This window comes from Rosa rugosa, chromosome 4, assembly GCF_958449725.1.
Source record: "Rosa rugosa chromosome 4, drRosRugo1.1, whole genome shotgun sequence".
NCBI lineage: Eukaryota > Viridiplantae > Streptophyta > Magnoliopsida > Rosales > Rosaceae > Rosa > Rosa rugosa.
The window spans coordinates 27041746-27062819 of record NC_084823.1 but is presented as its reverse complement, the minus strand read 5'-3'; the positions used below and the strand labels follow the sequence as shown (position 1 = coordinate 27062819).

At 35.9% G+C, this 21074-nt stretch overlaps 1 protein-coding gene and 1 pseudogene across 10 annotated transcripts; both read right to left on the bottom strand.

Moving 5' to 3' along the window:
• Window positions 1-3696: 3696 nt before the first annotated feature.
• On the bottom strand, window positions 3697-4990 carry LOC133744576 (ferric reduction oxidase 6-like; annotated as a pseudogene).
• Window positions 4991-7354: 2364 nt separating this feature from the next.
• Window positions 7355-20612, bottom strand: LOC133745840 (uncharacterized). 10 transcript variants are annotated; one of them, XM_062174001.1, is made up of 20 exons: window positions 20458-20612; window positions 18629-18718; window positions 18309-18356; window positions 17911-18198; window positions 17744-17834; window positions 17530-17648; window positions 17216-17406; window positions 16901-17111; window positions 15947-16184; window positions 15245-15708; window positions 14652-14766; window positions 14143-14336; window positions 13704-14044; window positions 13336-13432; window positions 13047-13265; window positions 10705-10944; window positions 9167-9376; window positions 8580-8849; window positions 8270-8473; window positions 7355-7838 (listed from the first exon to the last, which is right to left on the bottom strand). In XM_062174001.1, exons 4-20 carry the CDS (start codon window positions 18151-18153, stop codon window positions 7674-7676), a joined length of 3612 nt encoding a protein of 1203 aa, XP_062029985.1. In that variant the 5' UTR covers window positions 18154-18198; window positions 18309-18356; window positions 18629-18718; window positions 20458-20612; the 3' UTR covers window positions 7355-7673. The 10 variants fall into 10 exon arrangements, with proteins under 10 accessions (XP_062029985.1, XP_062029984.1, XP_062029989.1 ...); XM_062174000.1 differs by having other exon boundaries at window positions 20434-20590; XM_062174005.1 differs by having other exon boundaries at window positions 17911-18183; window positions 20434-20590.
• Between the last annotated feature and the right edge of the window lie 462 nt (window positions 20613-21074).

Here is a 21074-nt window from a genome sequence, read left to right as displayed (position 1 = left end):
AAATATAATGACAAACATAGTTGTCTTGCATGCATATAATGCAACTATGGACATGATCCATTGCAATTGTTGATAGTTTTTCACAATTGATGCTTAAAAAAGCTAAGGTAACAATCATCTTAAGAGCTGCAGATCTTGATTGATGGCTCCAACTGAGCTTATATTATGTTACATATATGGAACACCACTGCATATATTGGTGATGAAATTTTCACCTACTTTATGTTGTATTAATCAACTATGAGTATACTATTGTATACTATATCATGCATTAAAAATTTCATTGAGCCAAAAAAAAATTATTTTGGCGTGACTAGTGTCTCATTGTTTATATCATGTAGACTCATCTACATACTTTACATTGTTGTATAATACAACAATAATATTTCTACCTCACCTTGCAACAAGAAACTAGGATGCTTGCAGCACGGCTCATACACACTAGAAGGTCAGCCAACCAAGTAGCCCACCTATTAGCTCAGGATGCAATGCAATTACAATGTAATTCTATTTTCTTAGATGTCGCTCCTCTGTCTGTGGAGAGTGCGTTGAATTTCGATTGTAATGTTGTCTAATCAATGAAACAACTTCATTCCCCTCAAAAAGGGATAAAAAAAAAAGATAAAAAAAAGAAAGAAGAAGAAGCTAGACTGCCAACCAAGTTGCCCGTATTCTAGCTCAGGATGCTATGCATTTACAGTGTAATTCTACTTAGGACTAATTTCAGTTTACCCCCCTAAGGTTAGGGGTCATCATGTTAGTCCCTCGAGTTTCAATTTAATCAGTAACACCCTTGTACTCTCCAAATTCATCAGCCGTATCCAATTTCTACTATTCCGTCCAATTTGGACCGTTAAGTCTGACTTTTGAGGGCTAAAATGGTCATTTCAAGACAAAAAAAAATTCTTCTTTGCATTTTTTTTCTGTTTTTTTTTTTCATTAAATTTTTTTTCTTGTTTTTTATTTTCTTTTTCTTCGCTTATTATTATTATTATTTTTTATTATAATTTTGTCTTCAACCTATACACCACAAGTTATAATAGGTTTATAAAAAAAAAAAAAAAAAAACTCTAGGTGGTCAAAAAGCCGCTCGCTGGTCTACGATATTTGTGATATATCTCCGATAAAGCAAAGAATTTTAGGATATATCTGTAAAATATAATAGGTTTATAAAGTGAAGAATTTTAGGATATATCCCCAATAAAGTGAAGAAATATCTATAAAATATGATTAAAAAATAAATACATATATTTCTTCACTTTATTAGGGATATATCCTAAAATTCTTCGCTTTATCGGAGATGTTCCACAAATATCGTAGACCAGTGAGCGAAGAATTTTAGGATATATCCCCAATAAAGTGAAGAAATATCTGTATTTATTTTTTTAATCATATTTTACAAATATTTCTTCACTTTATTGAGGATATATCCTATTATTCTTCACTTTATAAACCTATTATATTTTATAGATATATTTTACAAATATATCCTAAAATTTTTCGCTTTATCGGAGATATATCACAAATATCGTAGACCAGCGAGGGACTTTTTAACCACCTAGAGTTTTTTTTTTAATTTTTTTTTATAAACCTATTATATGGTTTATTTGTAACCAGCCAGCGAAAAATTTTAGGATATATTTGTAAAATATATCTATAAAATATAATAGGTTTATAAAGTGAAGAATAATAGAATATATCCCCAATAAAGTGAAGAAATATTTGTAAAATATAATTAAAAAAATAAATACAGATATATCTTCACTTTATTGGGGATATATTCTAAAATTCTTTACTCGCTGGTTTACGATATTTGTGGAACATCTCCGATAAAGCGAAGAATTTTAGGATATATCCCCAATAAAGTGAAGAAATACATATATTTATTTTTTTAATCATATTTTATAGATATTTCTTCACTTTATTTGGGGATATATCCTAAAATTCTTCACTTTATAAACCTATTATATTTTACAGATATATCCTAAAATTTTTCGCTTTATCGGAGATATATCACAAATATTGTAGACCAGCGAGCGACTTTTTGACCACGTAGAGTTTTTTTTATTTATTTTTATAAACCTATTATAATTTGTGGTGATTATAAAAGAATAATAATAATAATAAGCGAAGAAAAAGAAAAAAAAAACAAGAAAATTAAAAAATGGGAAAAAAAATTAAATGAAAAAAAAAACAGAAAAAAAAATGAAAAAAAAAACGAAAAAAGAAAAGAAAAAAATTTGTTTTTTTTGTCTTGAAATGACCATTTTAGCCCTCAAAAGTCAGACTTAACGGTCCAAATTGGATGAAATAGTAGAAATTGGACACGGCTGATGAATTTGGAGAGTACAAGGGTGTTACTGATTAAATTGAAACTTGAGGGACTAACATGATGACGACCCCTAACCTCAGGGGGGTAAACTGAAATTAGTCCTTCTACTTATATGGTTTTTGCACCTCTGTCTGTGGAGAGTGCTCTGAATTTAGATTGTAATGCTGATTAATCAACGAGAATCAATTTCATTCCCCTGAAAACAAAGAAGCTAGGTTCACGTTTTAGGTACAGCAAGGTTATTAACTATGAAAGTTCAAAGCCAGCCTCAACTTGACCATTAGAACACTAACGCTTTAAAGCTACACATTTTGGCAATCTTGGAGAAGACATAAGATTTCCAATGCTTGGTACGAGCGAAGATTCTTCTACCCACCCGAGTGGGTGAGCAGAAGCCAAAGGAAAACTCGCAACATTCCCAAGATAATTACCTACAAGACTATGAACTATTGTCATGATCTTGAGAGTTGTGAATCAAACAACTAAAACCCTAATATTGCTGCAATATTGAGAGTTTATAGCTTCTAGTTAAGCTAATTGAGTACTTCAAACAATAAAGATAGAGGGGGCAAGGTATATTACAGACTAAAGCTATGGCTGTTGAAATGGTAGATAGGATCTCCAGATTGTCTTCTTATACTTTGTGACCTGATTTCTTTAGCTACACTTGATTGAAGAATTGGAGGACCACACACAATGACACCCACATCAACATGGCCCCAATTCTTTGATACGCTTCCAAAAATTTCTGCATTAGAAAAAGTTCAAAATATGCTTTAGTTGTAAAACAATGTAGCTATAGGACATTGTTTCAAACTATCAAAATCATTGATGAAAAGTAACTCTCTATTTGCACTATTTGCAGCTCTGTGTTTTTGGAATTGGTGCATCTTTCAGGGAGTTTACTGTATTCACTAAAGTGCCTTTAAAGTCTGGCCTTCCACCATAACGAATGCTCCTGGTTAAACTTGCAGGACTTTCCTGGTGTGCAACATTGTAAGTTACAGTTTCTGTGTGCTCAATCTTACCAAAATTTGATTCATCATCCTCACATTTTTCCTCTGCTGAAGTTCTTTTCTCCGAAAGATGCCATAAAGAAACCACCAGACCACCAAAGATGAAAACACTTGCGACCATACAGGCTAAGAATAGAAATCCTTTGTATGACCATGAAGTTATATCAAACGGGTTGATGTAGAAGAAAGCTTTGTATCAGATTCAAGCCTTTCTGTGTAATAATTGAACTTTCTATCAAATACTGTCCAAATTTTATTGCCATGACACCAGATAGTGTGCACATTATCAAGCATATATATGTCTCTCTTATTTCCTCATTTAGTGTAAACTGACTGCCAAGCCATTGATTAGTACCACCTGATACAATTTTTTGATTGAATGACAATCAAGGAAGAGGGTACATACATCATGTGGTACGGTATCTCATGCCCATAAGGCCCTTCAACAGAAGCTGTTAATTTAGTAGGAAGACTGCACGGCACATCCTCAGAGCTTTTCAAGATATTTCCTCTTAGCTTTTCTGTCCATTTCCCAAGAACCTTTATGAGCACAGATATATGATATTTACCATCCATAGGACTGGATGACACACTGAAAGGATGCCACGTACTGCAGCGATGATAGCTCCCGAACTTGAAGAAAAACAAAACTGAGGGCATTGTACCGCAGATCTGAAAGATAAAACAGCTAGTGGTCACTCATATGGTCATAAAACACTAACACACTAATACAGAAATACTAATCGGGTGAAGAGTTTTTACTTTCAGGTTTGGCGACAACCAGTTCTACAGTTCCACATGGAAGGCACTTTGCTGAAATTATATCAACAACCCTTCGTGATTGACAGAATCTTAGAAAACGATCCAGAAGAAAAATAAATATGCCTCCAGCAGCAAATGCAAAAAGGAAATCACCGACGTGCAAAGCCAAAAAGACGACAAAAATGACATATAACTGATGAGTGTAGAAGAATAACTCAAAATTCAGCTTTCTCACTGGAGGCATAGATGTAACCCACATCAAGAGGCCAGCAAGGAGGCTGATTACTCCCGGAAGAATGGCAATACCAATATCAGTCCATGACAATATCTACATCAAATAATGAAGACTACAAATAAGCAGTTCGACATAAGAATATGAGTCAAGTCGCCCTCTAGTATGGTTCTCCAAACATTTTATAGATAAAAAAAAAAAAAAATAGACTAAACTTAGACCAAATGGAAAGAAAGCAAGATAATGACTAAGACAGAAAATTCCGTACTGCATTGACAAATAACTCTAGAATCAAATGGACAAGGCTAGAAGCACATATGCTTGTTACTTAGTTCTCAGTGCTTATTGTTTACTCGTTATTATGGCTACGAAAATGAATGAAAATGAAATGTACAAGAGAATACTAAATCTAGCATGAGAACTCACTTCCTGAAGGAGATTACCCTCAATCGTCCATGCCACTACGTATAAAAAGGCCATGGACAGTGAAGAAGCAGCATTGTTAGATGTCCCAGCCATACATGATATTTCGTAGCATGCTCAAAAGGGATATTTATGAGGCGAAGAAGAACTGATCCCCTTGAGATCGGCAGGAACAAAAATGAGAAGCAAAACAAGCCAATTAAGCAGAAACGAAGTCCCAAAATTTCCATGAACAACAAACTGACAAGTTCAAGTAAACAAGTAAATCGATCAGCTAACAGAATTAATCTTAAAAACGGACGAAACAGCACATGAGTTTCACTGTTTGCATGCAAATTGTGAAGGAATTGAGTTTCATGTATACTGTTTTAAGCCCAAATATTAATACTTTGCTACTTAAGCCAAAAATTTCTCTGTAAGGGTGGATAGCTAAATACAAGTCTGCTGACAGGGAAACTTTGGGTTCTTCTCCCATTCATTAAGGTAAGAAACAAGAGAATGGAAGAAACATATTTCCCCTCCTATCACAGAGTGTACACTGAAGCAGGTAAATTTTTAAGGAAAAAAAAATAGACATATGATGTAATATCACACAATCTGTAAGCTTTCTTTAGAAGTTAAAGAATTTTTAAGTTCTCAAATGATTTGACAGGCAGTGTATAATCTAATAAGCATAAGAGTCGTACTTTAGATCTCACTGACTGAACCTCCGTAACTTCAGTAGAAGTTAGCTTGTGTGACATATTCATTTGGCGTCAGTTCCCCACTCGCATGAGTATGGTTATCAATTAATGTAAAAATCTTGAGATTAATTCTTACTTGCCAACCATAGGATTTCAAAAGATAACATATGCAGATTTGGAATGAACCTCAGAAAAATCTGAAACATTCTTCTATGATCTTTCCCAAGTATATTCATTGTTTCATAATGGCTGACATACACGAATGAGTAATTCCTGAGGATGAGAAAAATCTGAAACATTCTTCAATGAACCTTAGAAATTACTCATTAGTGTATCTGTGTATGTATACTTTAGAGAGGGTTGAATTCTTTGATTTAATCTCAGCCGTCCAAGATCATTAAACGAGATCCAACGGCTGTCCTTGTTGTCCCTCAAGAATGGATCCCTTAGTGGAAGACCCTAATATACAAGGCCTTTTCACTAAGAGATTTTTTTTTTTTTTTTTTTGCTATTTTAAGGGATTTCTTGTGGGATCCACTTTTCTCTAATATTTTGTCATCTCGACCGTTCAGTGTTTAGATCATAATGTATAGATCATTTCTGTAAATTTGCAGCCAAATTGATAATATAATGATTTACAATTATGAACACGAAAGGTTCAGGTTGGATAGATTCGCAACCATTCATAACTACGATTTACAATTATGAACACGAAAGGTTCAGGTTGGACAAATTCAGTTCGTTCATTGATTTAATCTAGTTCTGATATATATATATTTAAATTTTTTTTTTTTTTTTTTACCATGTAGCATTGTTAGGGAACTAAATATGTTTACTTTCAAAATTACCTAATACGATCTTTCTCAAAAAATAAAAAATAAAAAATAAAAAAAACTAATACCAATACAATTCTGTTATATTACGGATTAGATAGGAATATCATCAAAAAAAACCCTAGCTGCTTTCTCTCTCTCCCATAGCCGTCCAGGTCTCCTCCTCTTTTTCTAGTGTCGCTCGTCCGGCGGCGGCTCAGCGTCGGTGTCGACCTTGGTTGCGGTGATGCTATAGAGCTGCTGCCGGACGGGTGGTGTTTTGGCTTGTCTTCGGGCTTGAGATGGCTTTGCTTGGAGGCGGATCAATGGTGGTGATCAGTCTGTGGTCTAGTCTCATTGCAACGCTTGAGGCGGTATGGTCATGATCGGTTTCATGGGTCGGCGCTAGGCGGCGTGGGATGGTCTCACCATACGGCAGCGGCTGTGTGTTGGCGTAGGGTGGTTACCAGACGGCGGCGGCTGTGTTTGGTACCACGGAGGCGGTGGATCGGGATGCGGTTTTTGGGAGGATTGTTGCGGCAAGCCCTCTGGAGATGGTGTCGAGGTTCATCTGGCTCTGATGGTGATCCGATTTGTGAGACGGCGGCGACGGTCGCAGGGTCTGATGATGCTGCGCAGCGAAGCAGGGTTGGGCTGGGCTGGGCCAAATTTTGGTTTGCGTCTGGGCTGGGCCTCTCTTGGGCTTTTGGGCTGCTGCTCTTAATTAGTTTTGCTTGTTTTTTATTTGTCAATAAACCCCTTGTTCTATAGGGGATTGTTTTAGTGGGCTTCGGCCCGGTCTAGGCTTTTTACTTCCTGAGTCGTTAGTTAGGTGACAAATCTCGATCATTTTTAGCTCGATCGGGTTTGTCTTGTCTATGCTCGTTAAAGCTCCTTTAGGAGCCTCTGTAGAAGTACTTGGTTTCAACGTACCACAATTGCGTGCTCGGCGTTTGGAGTCAGGTAGAATAGATTGCCTACGAGGCGAGGTGTTTTTGCTAGCATAGACTACTCTGCGCTATCAATGTGTATACAGAGTAGTCCTTTGTACTATTCTAACCCATGATTCAGGGTCATATTAATGCTATGAACTCTTTATATCAAAAAAATTCTGTTATATTACGTAATCTGGCTTAATTTATCCGACATACAGTTAACTCGAGGAAGAAAAAGTTTCATCCGGAGTGGATTCCATCCAACTTTATCAAAGCCAAGAACAGACATATGACTCTGCAGCCGAGGTATTCAATGAATACCCTAATTACGATCATTTCTTTGACCCAGCATCAAATCCAAGTAGAGTAAAACTGCAACAAATTTTCTTTCTTCATGCTTCTATACTTCTAGCACTGCTGTTTCTTTGCAGGCAGTACACCACCTATTTAACCAAAAAGTTGTTGCAAACAACTACCATCAGTCCTCCGCGTGTCTCCTCATTTTCTTCTGAGCTTTGTCTTGCACCCGGTATCTCTCTCGTCGTTCTTCTCTCTGGCGCTTTCTTGTCAACTGCTCATCTTTGGCTTTCTGTGCTTCAATTTCTTTTCTTTTTTTCTCATCCTTTATCTTGCGCTTCTTTAACTGCAAGACCATGTCAAGTTGACTCAATTAACTTTCAAAACTCCAACAAAAGATTATATAAATTAAATAACAGCATAATCTGAAGAGAAAAACAAACAAGACAAGCTAAGAATGATTATCTAACAGACAACTATTACAACTAGAAAACTAATATATTCACCGTACATTCACTAGACATCAGGTATTTATTATGTTAATCACAAGACCAAAAAATAACAATCTCATAGCTAGGCCCATGAAGCTAAACATTTCCAGATATATTGATTATCACGTATATTTAACCCCCCAGAAAAGCCCTCCACAAGACATCAAAAAGTAAACTGCGGTGTGTGTGAAAACCTCTTTTACTTGTGTATGTGCACCCAATTCGATTTACAACAAATTTGATCATCAATTATGATGTTTGGGAAGACAATATTAGTCTAAAATACCTTCTCAGATTTGATTAACCGAAGATTTTGAAGCAGAGCATGAATTTTCTGTTCATGAGGCTCCCTCACAACAGCTCTTCTATCCTCAAGAAGTTGCTTTCTTCTATTCGGTGTATCCTTAGGCTTTGATTTAAATGGAAGACTTGCTTGTACTGCTTTGGGAATCACCAGTGGGTTGAACTTCCTCTGCTTCCTTTCAATTGGCTGTTGAGCAAGCAAACAGACAAATTTAGTTGCCTAAGCATAAGCAAAGGGGTATTGTTTCTGGGATGGAGTGTGCCACTGTATTGCTCATCTTTACATGACATACCTTGTAGAGTGAATCTTTGTTAACAGGAATAGGAATATTGCGTTCTCTCCTCAACTCAGCTACAGTTTTCATCCCTCGCCAGGTCAGAGCGCGGGGTTGCAGAGATGTGGTTAATGGGTTGTAAAAGCAAGGAACATCAACTTGAGTCCAAGCTCGCAAAAACACAATGTCACTCATCTTAATTTTGTCCTCAAAGGTGCACCTAACAATTCCTTCTTTTGGTTGTCCACCCTTCTTTTTTGGTTGGTTACCAATTTCTTCTTTTGCAGCCTGGCCAGATCATTAATCAGCATAACAGATCATATAAAAAGATGCCTGGCCACAATGCCAGTGCAACAGTCAAGACATCAAAAGTCATCATTTTTCAAGTCTATTCCAACCATCATTCAATACCAGCATTGAAAATATGACTTTGTGAATAGAAATCGCTTAATCACAAGGATATAAACAAAGCCAGCAAATAAAACCTACAAGATCCATAAATGAAGATGTTTTTTGAAAGCAAATGCAACCAACGGATTCACATGGACAAAATAACTTCAGTAGATATAAGGGCCTGAAGATAGATATTCCAGCATGAACCGTACCTTTTTCACCTGCCCCCGGATGCCACTGACTGTTCGAACAGAAGCACCTTCAAATCGAGCTATTTCAAGATCTGAGGTAAACATATCTTTTATAAGTGCTGTATTCTTGAATATCTTGCAAGGGTAACCAACTAGTTTGAGTTTCTTCACTATTCGCGATGCATGGTTGAACTCAAGCACAACTGCCGTGGCGGTGATCCTAAATGTTGCCTGACCAACCAAAGAGGAACACCATAAAGGGCGTGAAGTTATATTAGAAATTAAAAAAAGAAAATATATATATATATATATATATATCAGAAAATTAAATAAAACTAGGATAAATAACTTCGGCATTAGAGACTAGCACTACTTTTTGTTTTTGAAAACATATAGAAGAGAAATCTGGATTCCAGTGATCCAACTAACAATGTTGCATTGAATGAAATAGGAGAAACTTTGAGAATTATGCAGGTTGATGCAAGTGAACTGTTTGCTTGTGATATGCTACTTGGGCGTCCGTCATTGTTCCCTACGTATTGTGGAATTGGAAAGCAGCAGTGGGTTAAGGCACTGTAATTTAAGATTCAATGTCTATTATTTTCATTTTCTGTTGCTTAGACCGAGAAGAGTTTTTTTTACTTGCTGCTATCGTTTTGTCAGTTGTGGACGACTGAGACCACATGAAATAAACCCTACATTCTATGGAACTACTGACGAGTTTCCTTCAAAAGCTACTGGGGTGCAGCAACTGTATTCATCGTAAAATTTAAATCACAGAGCATGTTTCTTTCAAGCCTACTGTGACCACTTGAAATAAACCCTAAATTCTATGGATCTACTTATGAGTTTCCTTCCAAAGCTACTGGGTTGGTGCACCTGTATTTATCATAAAATTTCATTCACAGAGAGCATGTTTCTTTCGAGCCATTCTCTCGTTATAAAGTAGGAATGTTTTCAACTGAATTAGTATTCAGATCAAAAACAACAAAGGGATTCTCAGCAATTGCATTTGGAGATCTATTTGGGACTATGCTATGATCCAAACAATCTCTTTTTAGTTCCCCAAAAAGTATCATGTATAGACCCACCACCAACGCTATGCTATGATCCAGACCATTTCTTTTCAGATCCCCTACAAGGATCATGTATGAACCACACAGTAAATGGGTAACTGATGAGCCAATGTTTCATTAATGTGGACATTATTTATTTATAACAATAGAATATTCATGTGCCTAAAGTTTGGTACACGAATTAGGGATCTAGTGCCATTACATCATAAATCTTTAGCTATTTGAAAATCATCATGACCATTTCAATGTTTACTTAATCACTTCAAGCAATTTATGATCTGAAGTCTTTTATTAAAGTGATCAATGAAAGCAACAGAAAAGATGGACTTGACAGTGATCTTCAAGTTAAGTGCGCAGCCCAAGTCCTCATGACATTGACAAATCCTTGCATTAAAAACACAAAGTTTTCCATTTGCTAGTATGTGTAAATGTATATCTATGAAACAGAAAACTAATAGAAACAGAATACAAAACTGGCCAAACCTGATTGTTTGATAAATTCTGGAAAGCAACCACACCAGTATTGGGAGGGGCAAGAGGGCCCCAAAACATTGCAAGGCAATGCATGTGTTCTGGAGTATACTTAAGCATGCGATGCCTTCCATTGCAATCTTCAATGGCATAAACAGGAATTGTTTGGTAACGCCTCCACCCAATAGATACAATGATGGGGTCACTGGTCTTTAGCACTTTCTTGTGCCATCTATGCCGCTTTAACCTGGCCTGGTAGAACAGAGCAAAACATTGTAAAGATGAAAAATTCCAAGTTCATAAGTTTACACTGAAATTCACAGCCCAATTTTACAATCCACACTCCATTTTTCCTTTTATAGTATCTTAAGTTTCGTCTTTTTGTAGTGTGGATTACTAAAAATGAAACATGGATTGTGGATTGTAAAATTTAAGAGTGTGAATTTCACTCCTCTTTATTTATTATTGATAACCTTTTAATATGATTGGTTCATTAAAATGAATACAAAAGACAAATAAATTCTCATTTACAAGGTACCAATAAGTCACCCCATGCTTAGGGTGATACTATTTCTCATGCTCAGGATGCTTTCAAAGAAGTGAGACAGATTTTAGTTGCAGTTTTTGTCACTAATGAACGAAACAAGGAAGGGAAAAAAAGAAAGAACGGGCGGGTCTTCAAAATAGATTTCGAGAAAGCCTATGACCACGTGCGCGTTGAACTTGGAAAATATAGGTTTTGGAGCTGGAAGAAGAAAACGGATAGAGGGTTGATTGAGGTTGACGAATTTTTCTATTTTTGATAAAGGAGAAGGTGATCCCCAATCATCTTTTCTTTTACACTTGGGGTGGATCTTTTTAGCAGACTTATGGAGAGAGCAAGGGATTGTAAATTAATTGAAGATCTAGTAGCCAAGAGGGAAAAGGTTGAAATTATAAGCTTGCAATTCACTTATAATACCATATTCTTTTTGAAGGATGATGATCAGAATTGGAATAACCTAATACAAGTGCTCAAAATCCGGGATCAAAAATCAATAAATACAGCTCACTAGTTGCAATAAACACAAGGCCTGATAGAGTAGAGAGACTGGCTGGTGACTTGAATGTGAAGTAAGAGTTTGGCCTATGAGATATTTAGGTCTTCCTTTGGGTGGTAACCCTAAAATCGCATTGTTTTGGAATCCAGTGGTAGAGAAAGAGAAGAGAATTGAGTTGGAAAGAGGCTATTTAATCTAAAGGGCGCAGATTGACAGTAATTCAAGTAGTTCTTGAGAGTCTCCCTACTTATTACTTGTCTTTATTTCAAATTCCAGTGGGCATGTTAATGTACGATGGAGATGGAGAAGGTAAGAAGGATCAATTAGTTTGGTGGGAGATTGTGTTGCTAGAACAAAGAGAGAGGAGGCCCAGGAATTAGGAACTTATCAGCAAGGAATAAGTCTTTCCTGGGAAGGAGATGAAGGGTAGAGTTTGCTTGGAATTTCTGCTGCAAATCTTTTCATAGCTTCCTAATTGGTGACGATTCAGACCCAGTCTTTGTTCAAACAAAATTTCCACGGAAAACTAAGGTCCAAGTGTAAGGATGATTTTTGGCACATGGGAGGGTGAATACCTGGTATGTTCTCCAAAAGAAACGAACACACAACCGTTTCTCTCCCCAATGTTGTGTTTTGTGCAGATCTTCAGGGGGGGGGGGGGGGGGGGGGGGCGTGGATCATGTTTCTGTCAAGTGAAAAAGGCCAAAATTCTTTGGGGCTGCGGAGTGTTAGCTTCAACAGGGATGGTATGGATCAAAAAAAAAAAAAAAAAAAAAAGATCTTTGAAGCTTGTGTTGGTGCGCAGTTGGAAACTTGGGGAGAGTTAAGTTCTCGGCTTCTCTTTGGGCCTCTATATCTGAGCAGTTTAAAGATTACATCTTTCTTCTATCACTCTAGATTTTCAAGCTGTTGTAGTCTAAATTTCTTTGTCTAGTTTGTTTTAGGGACAGTTGATCATTTGTTTACTGAATAAAAAAAGCTGTTTCTTTTAAAAAAAGATAACAAATTGGTCACCTACGCTTCACCATACTCTAAGCTTTCATAAAATCACCTATTGTGTCTCAAGTTATCTAATTGTTTAGACATCCTATTAGCAATCTTAGATGTGGAGACCAGACTGGAAAGTGAGTACAAAACATAGAAACCACCTTTCATGTACACTAACCTGAATGTGAATAGTTCTAATTGTCTAAAATCACCCTATCAACAATAAGATATGGGCAGCTATCTTAAATTAGCAACGCAGAACAGGAGAGCTAGCATAAAACAATAGAAACAAAACCCAATTGATAAATACTTTCGATGTACACTAACCTGCATGTATCCAGTGCTTTCTTCCCCAAGACCAATTCCTCCAACCAAAACAGGCTGGCAGGGATCAAAATATTCAACCATCTCATAAGGAACATCATGAACTTCCAACCGAAGGTAAGTCCCTGTCCGGAAACCCTCAACCTCTAATCGGGTGTCCTCATCAAGGTCATTGAGTTCGGCTATATTCATTTGTTTCCGGAGTTCAATCTCCTCCTTCAGCTGAAAGAAGTTGGCGTCAGCTCCCACCAGCTAGTGTAGAAATGATCTTGCATCTAAGATAGAAACTTACCTTGTCAACATAGCCGCTTTCTTTAGCTCGATCTCGTCCAAACTGGCTTACATGTGTATCATCAGGTTCCTCCTCACTTGTATCAGGTTCATCATATGTAGATAATATTAAGGTCACAAAAGAAATTCCGTCTAAACATGCAAGACTGCAGAGAGTTCATAGACACACTATGACTTCACATATGAACAAATGTGATATAACCAAGAACCTTCAATATGGACCCATCAACCTAATTAAACTCTCAAACACAAATGAAAATGGAATCGACAAGAACTTTTCTTTGGTTTTTGGTAGAACAGATGGTGAAGGACATTAAATAAATAAAATTGTTTGAAAACTATAAGAAACCTTTGGTGTCAAAAGGATATTGAGCATCAAACTTGGCACGAAGAGCAAGCTTTTTGAGCCTCCGCTCCTCTTCATCTAAGCCAGCTTTCTTGTTGTTTGCAACTTTTCTCGTCTCATTTGTATGATATCCATCATGCTTCTCACCTGTTTCTAAATCTTCGAAGTCACCAAAGACAGCTTCTTCATCTTCAAATGTCGCCTTTGTGTCTTGATTTCTTTTAGCAGCCTTCGACCAATCACCAGTGACAAAGCGATCGCGCACACTCTCTATAAGCTTTTTATCATTCCAGTCCTTGATTGAATGATTTGTAAATTTGGAAGAATCCTCAACATTCCAATTTTCTGCTTCTACTCTATGTTTCTGCAAAAAACAAACAACGAAAATAATAAAACAACGCTCATCAACAAATTTAGTTTCAGATATGTAAAAATTATAAACAAGCACTCTCTACAACAAACCTTAATTCCGTCTCCTTTTGGCTTAAAAAAGTCATCTCCATCACTTTCCTCCTCACTACTGTCTTGTTCTTCATTGGCTTTAGTTGAAACCGATGAAGATTTCCCATATACAAGTTGCATAAGGTTAGTAGTTTGTCTCGAAAATGTCCGTTCTGCCAAAGCCTCCTTCCACTTTGCTATGTTTCCCACATCATCTAGTATGAGGCCAAAAAGGGTAAAAGCATCAGACACAGAATGAAAATTTCTTTGTCAATGCAGTCTGGAACAACAATTGAGAGATTCCAGTGAATGAGCCATTGGTGAATGAAATTTTGTGATTTATGCATTACAAATCCATAGTATATATTACTGTTTGTACTCATAAGAGAACTAGTAGCAAATGACTCGGGGCTTTAATTGTAATATAAGCAACCAGGCTGCAAAAGCTCTAATTGTCACAAAGCCTTAGTATGGTTCTTGCACAGAAAATGAGAACATTACTACATAAAAATTGAAAATGCAATGTGTACCATCTGTCTCATCGATTTCTCTATCTTCCTCTGAAGACTCTGAACCAGAAGAGGTATGATTATCTGCATCATTATCGCCACCGTCGTCATCATCTTCTGACTCCTCTTCTGAATCCTATAATGAAGCATAGAACATTAGTAATATAGACCAAGATCATGGCTTGTAGTTTAAACATGGTGCATACCATCGGATATAAAGCATGCATCCAATCCTCAATTGAAAATTTAACGCCAGGATAGCATAGTTCAAAGACATAGTAGAAAAACAAGGGATTAGAAGGAAATAAAATATAACAGTGCTTTCGTACCACCTAACCATGACCAGCCCATGAGGATCATTAGATAAAACAAAGTAAAAGCCAATAAGATTACAAAGAATGGGATCATATATGATTATTATACTCATTACTCAAAGTAGCTTTACTGTGATTATAGCAGAGTGATGTGAACTCCAGAAAAACACCCAAGTAGTGAAAACAATTTAGAGCTCTTAAGTGTACAGTACAGTATGTGGACCACCAAATTCTACTTGCAGAAATGTACGCGCCTTTATTTAAAACAGATATTTAATGATGATATTAAGCTTTGCTCACCTCCATATCAGTAGGATTAAGGTCATTTTCAAAGATAACTTTTCTCCTTGACCTTCCATCATGAAACTCAACATGTTCCTTCAAGTGATCTTTAAGGTTAACATCTTGATCTGATACGTCACCATTTTCTCTATCAGATCCACTAGAATCACTTTTTGTTAGTGCAACATTACGAGCAGCATCATTCTGATAAGATTTTGATTCTGAGCCATCAATATCCTCAACATTACTTTCTTGACCAGAACCCCCAGCTTTCATTGTTTCCCCAAACTGATGTTCCTCTAAAGGCTCTCTCATACGAATGTGTTTTCTGGATTCATCAAGATCTTTTTCATCATGTTGAGATTCCAATTTAGGCTTCTGGATATAAAAGTTAATGAAGCTCTGCTCCAACTTTTCATCAAGCGAATATTTTGGGTTTTGAAGACTTTTAACCATGGTCGCACCCACATCCTCAAGCTCTCCTGTGACACGGACCCAAGAAATCAACAAATGAAATTGATGGAAGTGAAAAAGGAGGATAGAAACTTGATTTTACATTGAAACATAAAAATGTGTGTAGTGAATCAATAATAAAATAAAACTTCACATTAACAAAATGGTGACGGAGTGCAGTAGAAATAAAATGTTTCCTTCTGATTCAGCCAACAAATAAAAGTATTTTTCAAACAATCAAACAAAAAATATAAAAGAAAAATCAACCTTTGTTCGTTGCTTCCTCCTTTTCATCCTGGTTTGAAAACTGAACAAAGTGATCATTTATATTTATATAGACAGCATCTTTGTCATACAGGAGATCCCCAAGTCCAGACATAGGTGCATAAAACAATTTTTCTTTATCACGCAGCCCCTTCTTTTTGGCAGCAGAGGGTAAAGGACAGGGGTCAGCTAAGCCTGTCATACCAGCGACACTGTAATCACCAACACCTGCAATATGAATCTGACACACAATGTACATCAGAAAAATATATCATTCCAAACAAAAAATCAAAACATTAACTGCAACCACCAACACCCATGTGAATCTGGACAATATACAAAACATAATCATATAGCATACAAAACGGAATCACATGACATCTATGACACCTAGTTTCAAAGCAGTACAATGTTTGCAGGATTAAGGAATGTGAGACACTAAATTTTAAGCAATGCATATTATTTCTTTACTACACTGTCAATCTGTCCAAATTGATAAAGACACATTATAATCAATCTCCCAAATTTTTTTGGTAATAAATCCTGTAATCTTATGACAGAAGTTTTTTTTTAAAAAAAAAGGCATGAAAAAAACTATGCACTAAATCTTCAGAAGCATCCAATAAGGCAATCCTAAATTTCAACTGAACATCTGAAGTTACGGTCACCATTCCATTCAATCGAATTTTTTTACTGCTACCTCTGAAACTGTTTCCTAGAAGAATTATTTTGATGGTAGAGAGAGAGAGAGAGATAAAATTTTGGGACGGAATTCCTGGATAATATCATTTTGATTCTCTACTAAATGAAATAAAATCTGAAAATGAGTTAAATTAACAATCCAATGTATGAGGAGTATTGTATATCTGATCATAATCTTGTCTTCAAAGAATATATTTTGATTATAAAATTTATGAATAGTCAAAGCAAGAATAGCTTCATAATTCCAGCACATACCTTTGTTCCTTTTTTCATGTTACAACCCCGCAAATAACCATAAAGTGTGACATTTCTATCACATTTATCATTCAAGCGCACTTTTTCAGGGGGAGTGACATCTTCAAAACGATCTACTAGAACATAAGGATGAGCAGTTCTCCAAGATAAAGGATGGAACTTCATAACAGATATGAAACGAGCCAGATTGTGAATCTCACGTTTGACATACCTATTTGTTTAAAAGGGATAAAAAAAAATTAACAACAACAACATCAGTCAAAACACCTGTCAATATCCACGAGTGGATGACAATAGAGAAACTTCATTACTTACTTTTCATGAATAAGACCGGATAAATAAAACAATTTAGCTCCATCATATATTTCAGTCCAGAACCGATGTTTTAAATGCTGCTTTGCTTTCCTCAGTTTCTTTGCATCTTTGAACTTATCAAGGTGAGTGAGAACTCCCATGACCTTTGGGAAGCCATGGACTTGCAATATATTAAGGAACTCAAATGTTTCCTGCAAAAGGAAATGAAGCGCATCACAAATGATCAGAATCCAAAAGAGTAAGAACAATATCCCACAATACATAGAAATGACACATTTATCTGAGTGGAAAGAGTAGAAGTCTGTTGTTCTCACCATTTCAAAACCATAGCTTCCATCTATAAGAAGCAATGCTAAATCAGCAAATTTTGCGGCATCAATCATACCATTGATATCATTGGGGCACTCCACAAACTGAACCCGCCTCTGCTTCCCTATCAAAAGGAAGGTGAATAACAGTGAAAGTTAATATCAAACAAGATTAAATAATTGCAAGTACGGGAAGAGAATTAGAGATGCAATTTGGCACCTGATACAATGGTAATCGGGCCTTTCACCTCCCGTAAATCATGTTTGGTATAATGCTTTACAAGGGACTTGATCAACAAAGACTTGCCAACCTAGAATCAATATCAGGAGTAAGTAACAACGTAATACGTAGAATCGGAGAAAAATGTATCAGCGAATGAATGATACCTTGGGAGGTCCATGAACAAGAACAACAAAAGGAGGTTGTTCGCCGTAGGAGCGATCAATGGTCGGAACATGAAGTCTTCGCTGCTCTTTCTCGACGGCACGAGACTGGAGACGCTTGGCTTTGACAGTTGAGCTGAAAGCGAATGCCTTGGGGTTTTGCTTCTTCGAATCTTTTTGGGACTTCTTCTTATCGGCCTTGGAACCCGACTGCCGGGACCTATGTGCCTTGTGCGACTGCTCCATACTTCCACTATCTATTGAGCTTGTGTTCTTCTAACAAACGATGAACTCAATAATGGGCACAGATATGCTTTAGTAATGACAGCATTGAATTTGTGTTTTGTCATCTTTTATAAAAAACTTATAGTACATTAACAACATCAAGTAAACATTTGTACCTGAATTTGAAATACTTGTATTTTTTTATAACACACTATTCCTGATGTCTACAGAACCAAAAACAAACAGCACATTCCATTATTTAAACAATATCAAAAAACAGCAGCACCGTAGCAAGATATGCAACCTCACTCAAAAAGAATTATCAACTGAAAAACCACACTTATTCAATTAGCAAAAACAGGAAAAAACAATCACAGAACTCTTACCAAAATGAAAATGCCATTTTAATCATTAATCCAATCACATCTTCTCAATAGAAAACAAATAATTACAAAAAATTCAAACAGTTAATAATCTGCCAATAAAGATGACATACCTGAATGAAAACTGGGCACTGAACCAACACCAAATAACAGAATCAGGAATAGTGGCAACAGAACAATGTAGATACTCCTTTGCATATAACCTATAGAAGCAAAACAAAACAACTATAACCAGTGGAGGGGGGAAAAAAGATCTAGATACTGTATACACATTGAAGATATATAACTAAATTTATTTTCATAATGTGCACACAGTATCTCTGCTATGACGAAAGAAAATATACATTAGTAATTCAAGATTTCACATGATACCTACATTGTTTCAATTTTACCAATGAAGTATTAATTGATATTTCATTTCTATTTCAATTTCAGCTATACTGATGTTATGAAGTACAAAGGTGGAAACAGATTATCAATTGAATCTAATTATTACAACAATACTGAAAAAAAAAAAGGACCAATCAGCATAATACAAACATTTTATAAGGAAAAATGTTTGTGTACAGAGACTATTGCAAGCAATTGTGAAATAAAATCTGATTCAATTGTTCATGTAATCTCAGAATAACTCATACATTAGATTTCTTACCAAACTTAGGCTAAAGAGGATATAACAAAACAATAATTGATAAAGGTTTTTGAGTTACCAAAATTGATAAAATCATTTCATTGAAAATTGCTCATATCTGCAATCCCTACTATCCAAACCAAACTCAAATATATAACAATCATTCATTCTTTGAATTAGTTTCACTCCAGATCCTAGTTAGTAAAAAACGGGACGCGTATAATTCGGAAAAGAAACGTACGTGTATTATTCGGTTTACCTAGTCTAACGATACGGTCAAATATTCGGTCAAAAAAACGCCATACGGCAAATTTATAAGTTTGAATTATACGTGTATAATTCGGCAAGTAGTAGAAAAAACGGGTTCAAAAATACGGATATATAAAACACTATTTTTGTAAGAAAATAACTAATAATCTACTCTAAACTCTTGCTTTATTTTATATCATTTATGATATGTGATACAACATGAAAAAAAGGATATGGCACCCAAGTAAAATATAATCAGGCGCTTGAATTACAATACGCTATATAGAAGTTTTTCTTTAATTATACGCATACTGAAGTTTTATACGCGTTTTAATTAACTAGCGCTTTAATTTTTTTTTTCAAATTCCAAGTATTTTTACTCCGTATAAAACGGATACGTGTATAAAACGTGTTTTAAAAGGTTGAACTCAATAATACGCGAAAAAACCCGAGTCTACAATTTCAATACGCCGTACTGAAGTTTTTTTCAATTATACGCGTATTAAAGTTTTATACAAACGCGTATTAACTAACTAGGCTCCAGATATATACGATCACTATAGTTACAATTGACTATCTGTCTGATATATATAAGACACTTTGTTCAAATGTCAACCACTTTATCATACTATCACTTTCTTTAGAATGCATATCCTACCATTCTGCCTGGGTTCATCCTTTAACCAACAAAGCAGCCAAAAATTTAACAACGTTTTCTTTTGCAAGACTCCCAAAACTGACACCTTAATACCATGTTTGACATTCCATGAAATAACAAATTTGACATCAGAAGTTGACATATCAAACAAACAAATAATTAAACAAACAAACACCCTTATCACCAAAACCATGAACAATGAAGCAAAAAACCAAACCCTTAATTCTCAATTTCCACAATCGACGATCAAACAAAGCAAACCCGAAACCCAATTTCACCAAAAAAAACAAAACAATGGAAAACCCACAAATCAGAAACCCCCAATTTCCATCCAAAGACCACAACTTGGAGACAATATTCACTTCCAAATACAACCAGACCTGAGAATTCGGCGAGACAATTACCGGATCAAGGGTTCAAACTTTGCCTCTGATCTATCTCTCGATCAAACACAACCGATTTCTCTCTCCCTCTCTCTCTCTCTCTGTGTATCTCTCTATCCCTCTGAATTGATAAAGATGGTTACAGGACTGCAGAAGAAAGAGGAAAACAACGCGCAGACACAATATATCCAGATCCGTGGTAGAGCGGCAAAACAAAAAAAAATTAGTAGCGAGGGCAAAAGCGTCAAACCACTTGGAGCCAAATCACTGTTAAATGAACAGCAACCCAACTTTAGTATATAGTAAATAACTAGAAAACTTTCCCGCGCTTTGCTGCGGGATGTATCGTTATCAATGAATTAGATGTAATAGAACTAAACTTAAAGGACGACAAAATTGTTTTCAATTGTCTTGAGACCATTGCTACATTATAAATCAAGGATCTCAGACAAAATTGTACAATATGACAAAATAGTACAATATCATCACTGCAGATCATCTAAAACAAAAGATGAATTAAATCGTGCCCTAGCTTTGAGATGTTATCTAAGTTTCTACTGGCAACATTTTCCATTATAGTAGTTTTCAAAAAATAGGCTATCTTAGTTTAAGGTCAACTGCTGGAACATTTTCCAAAA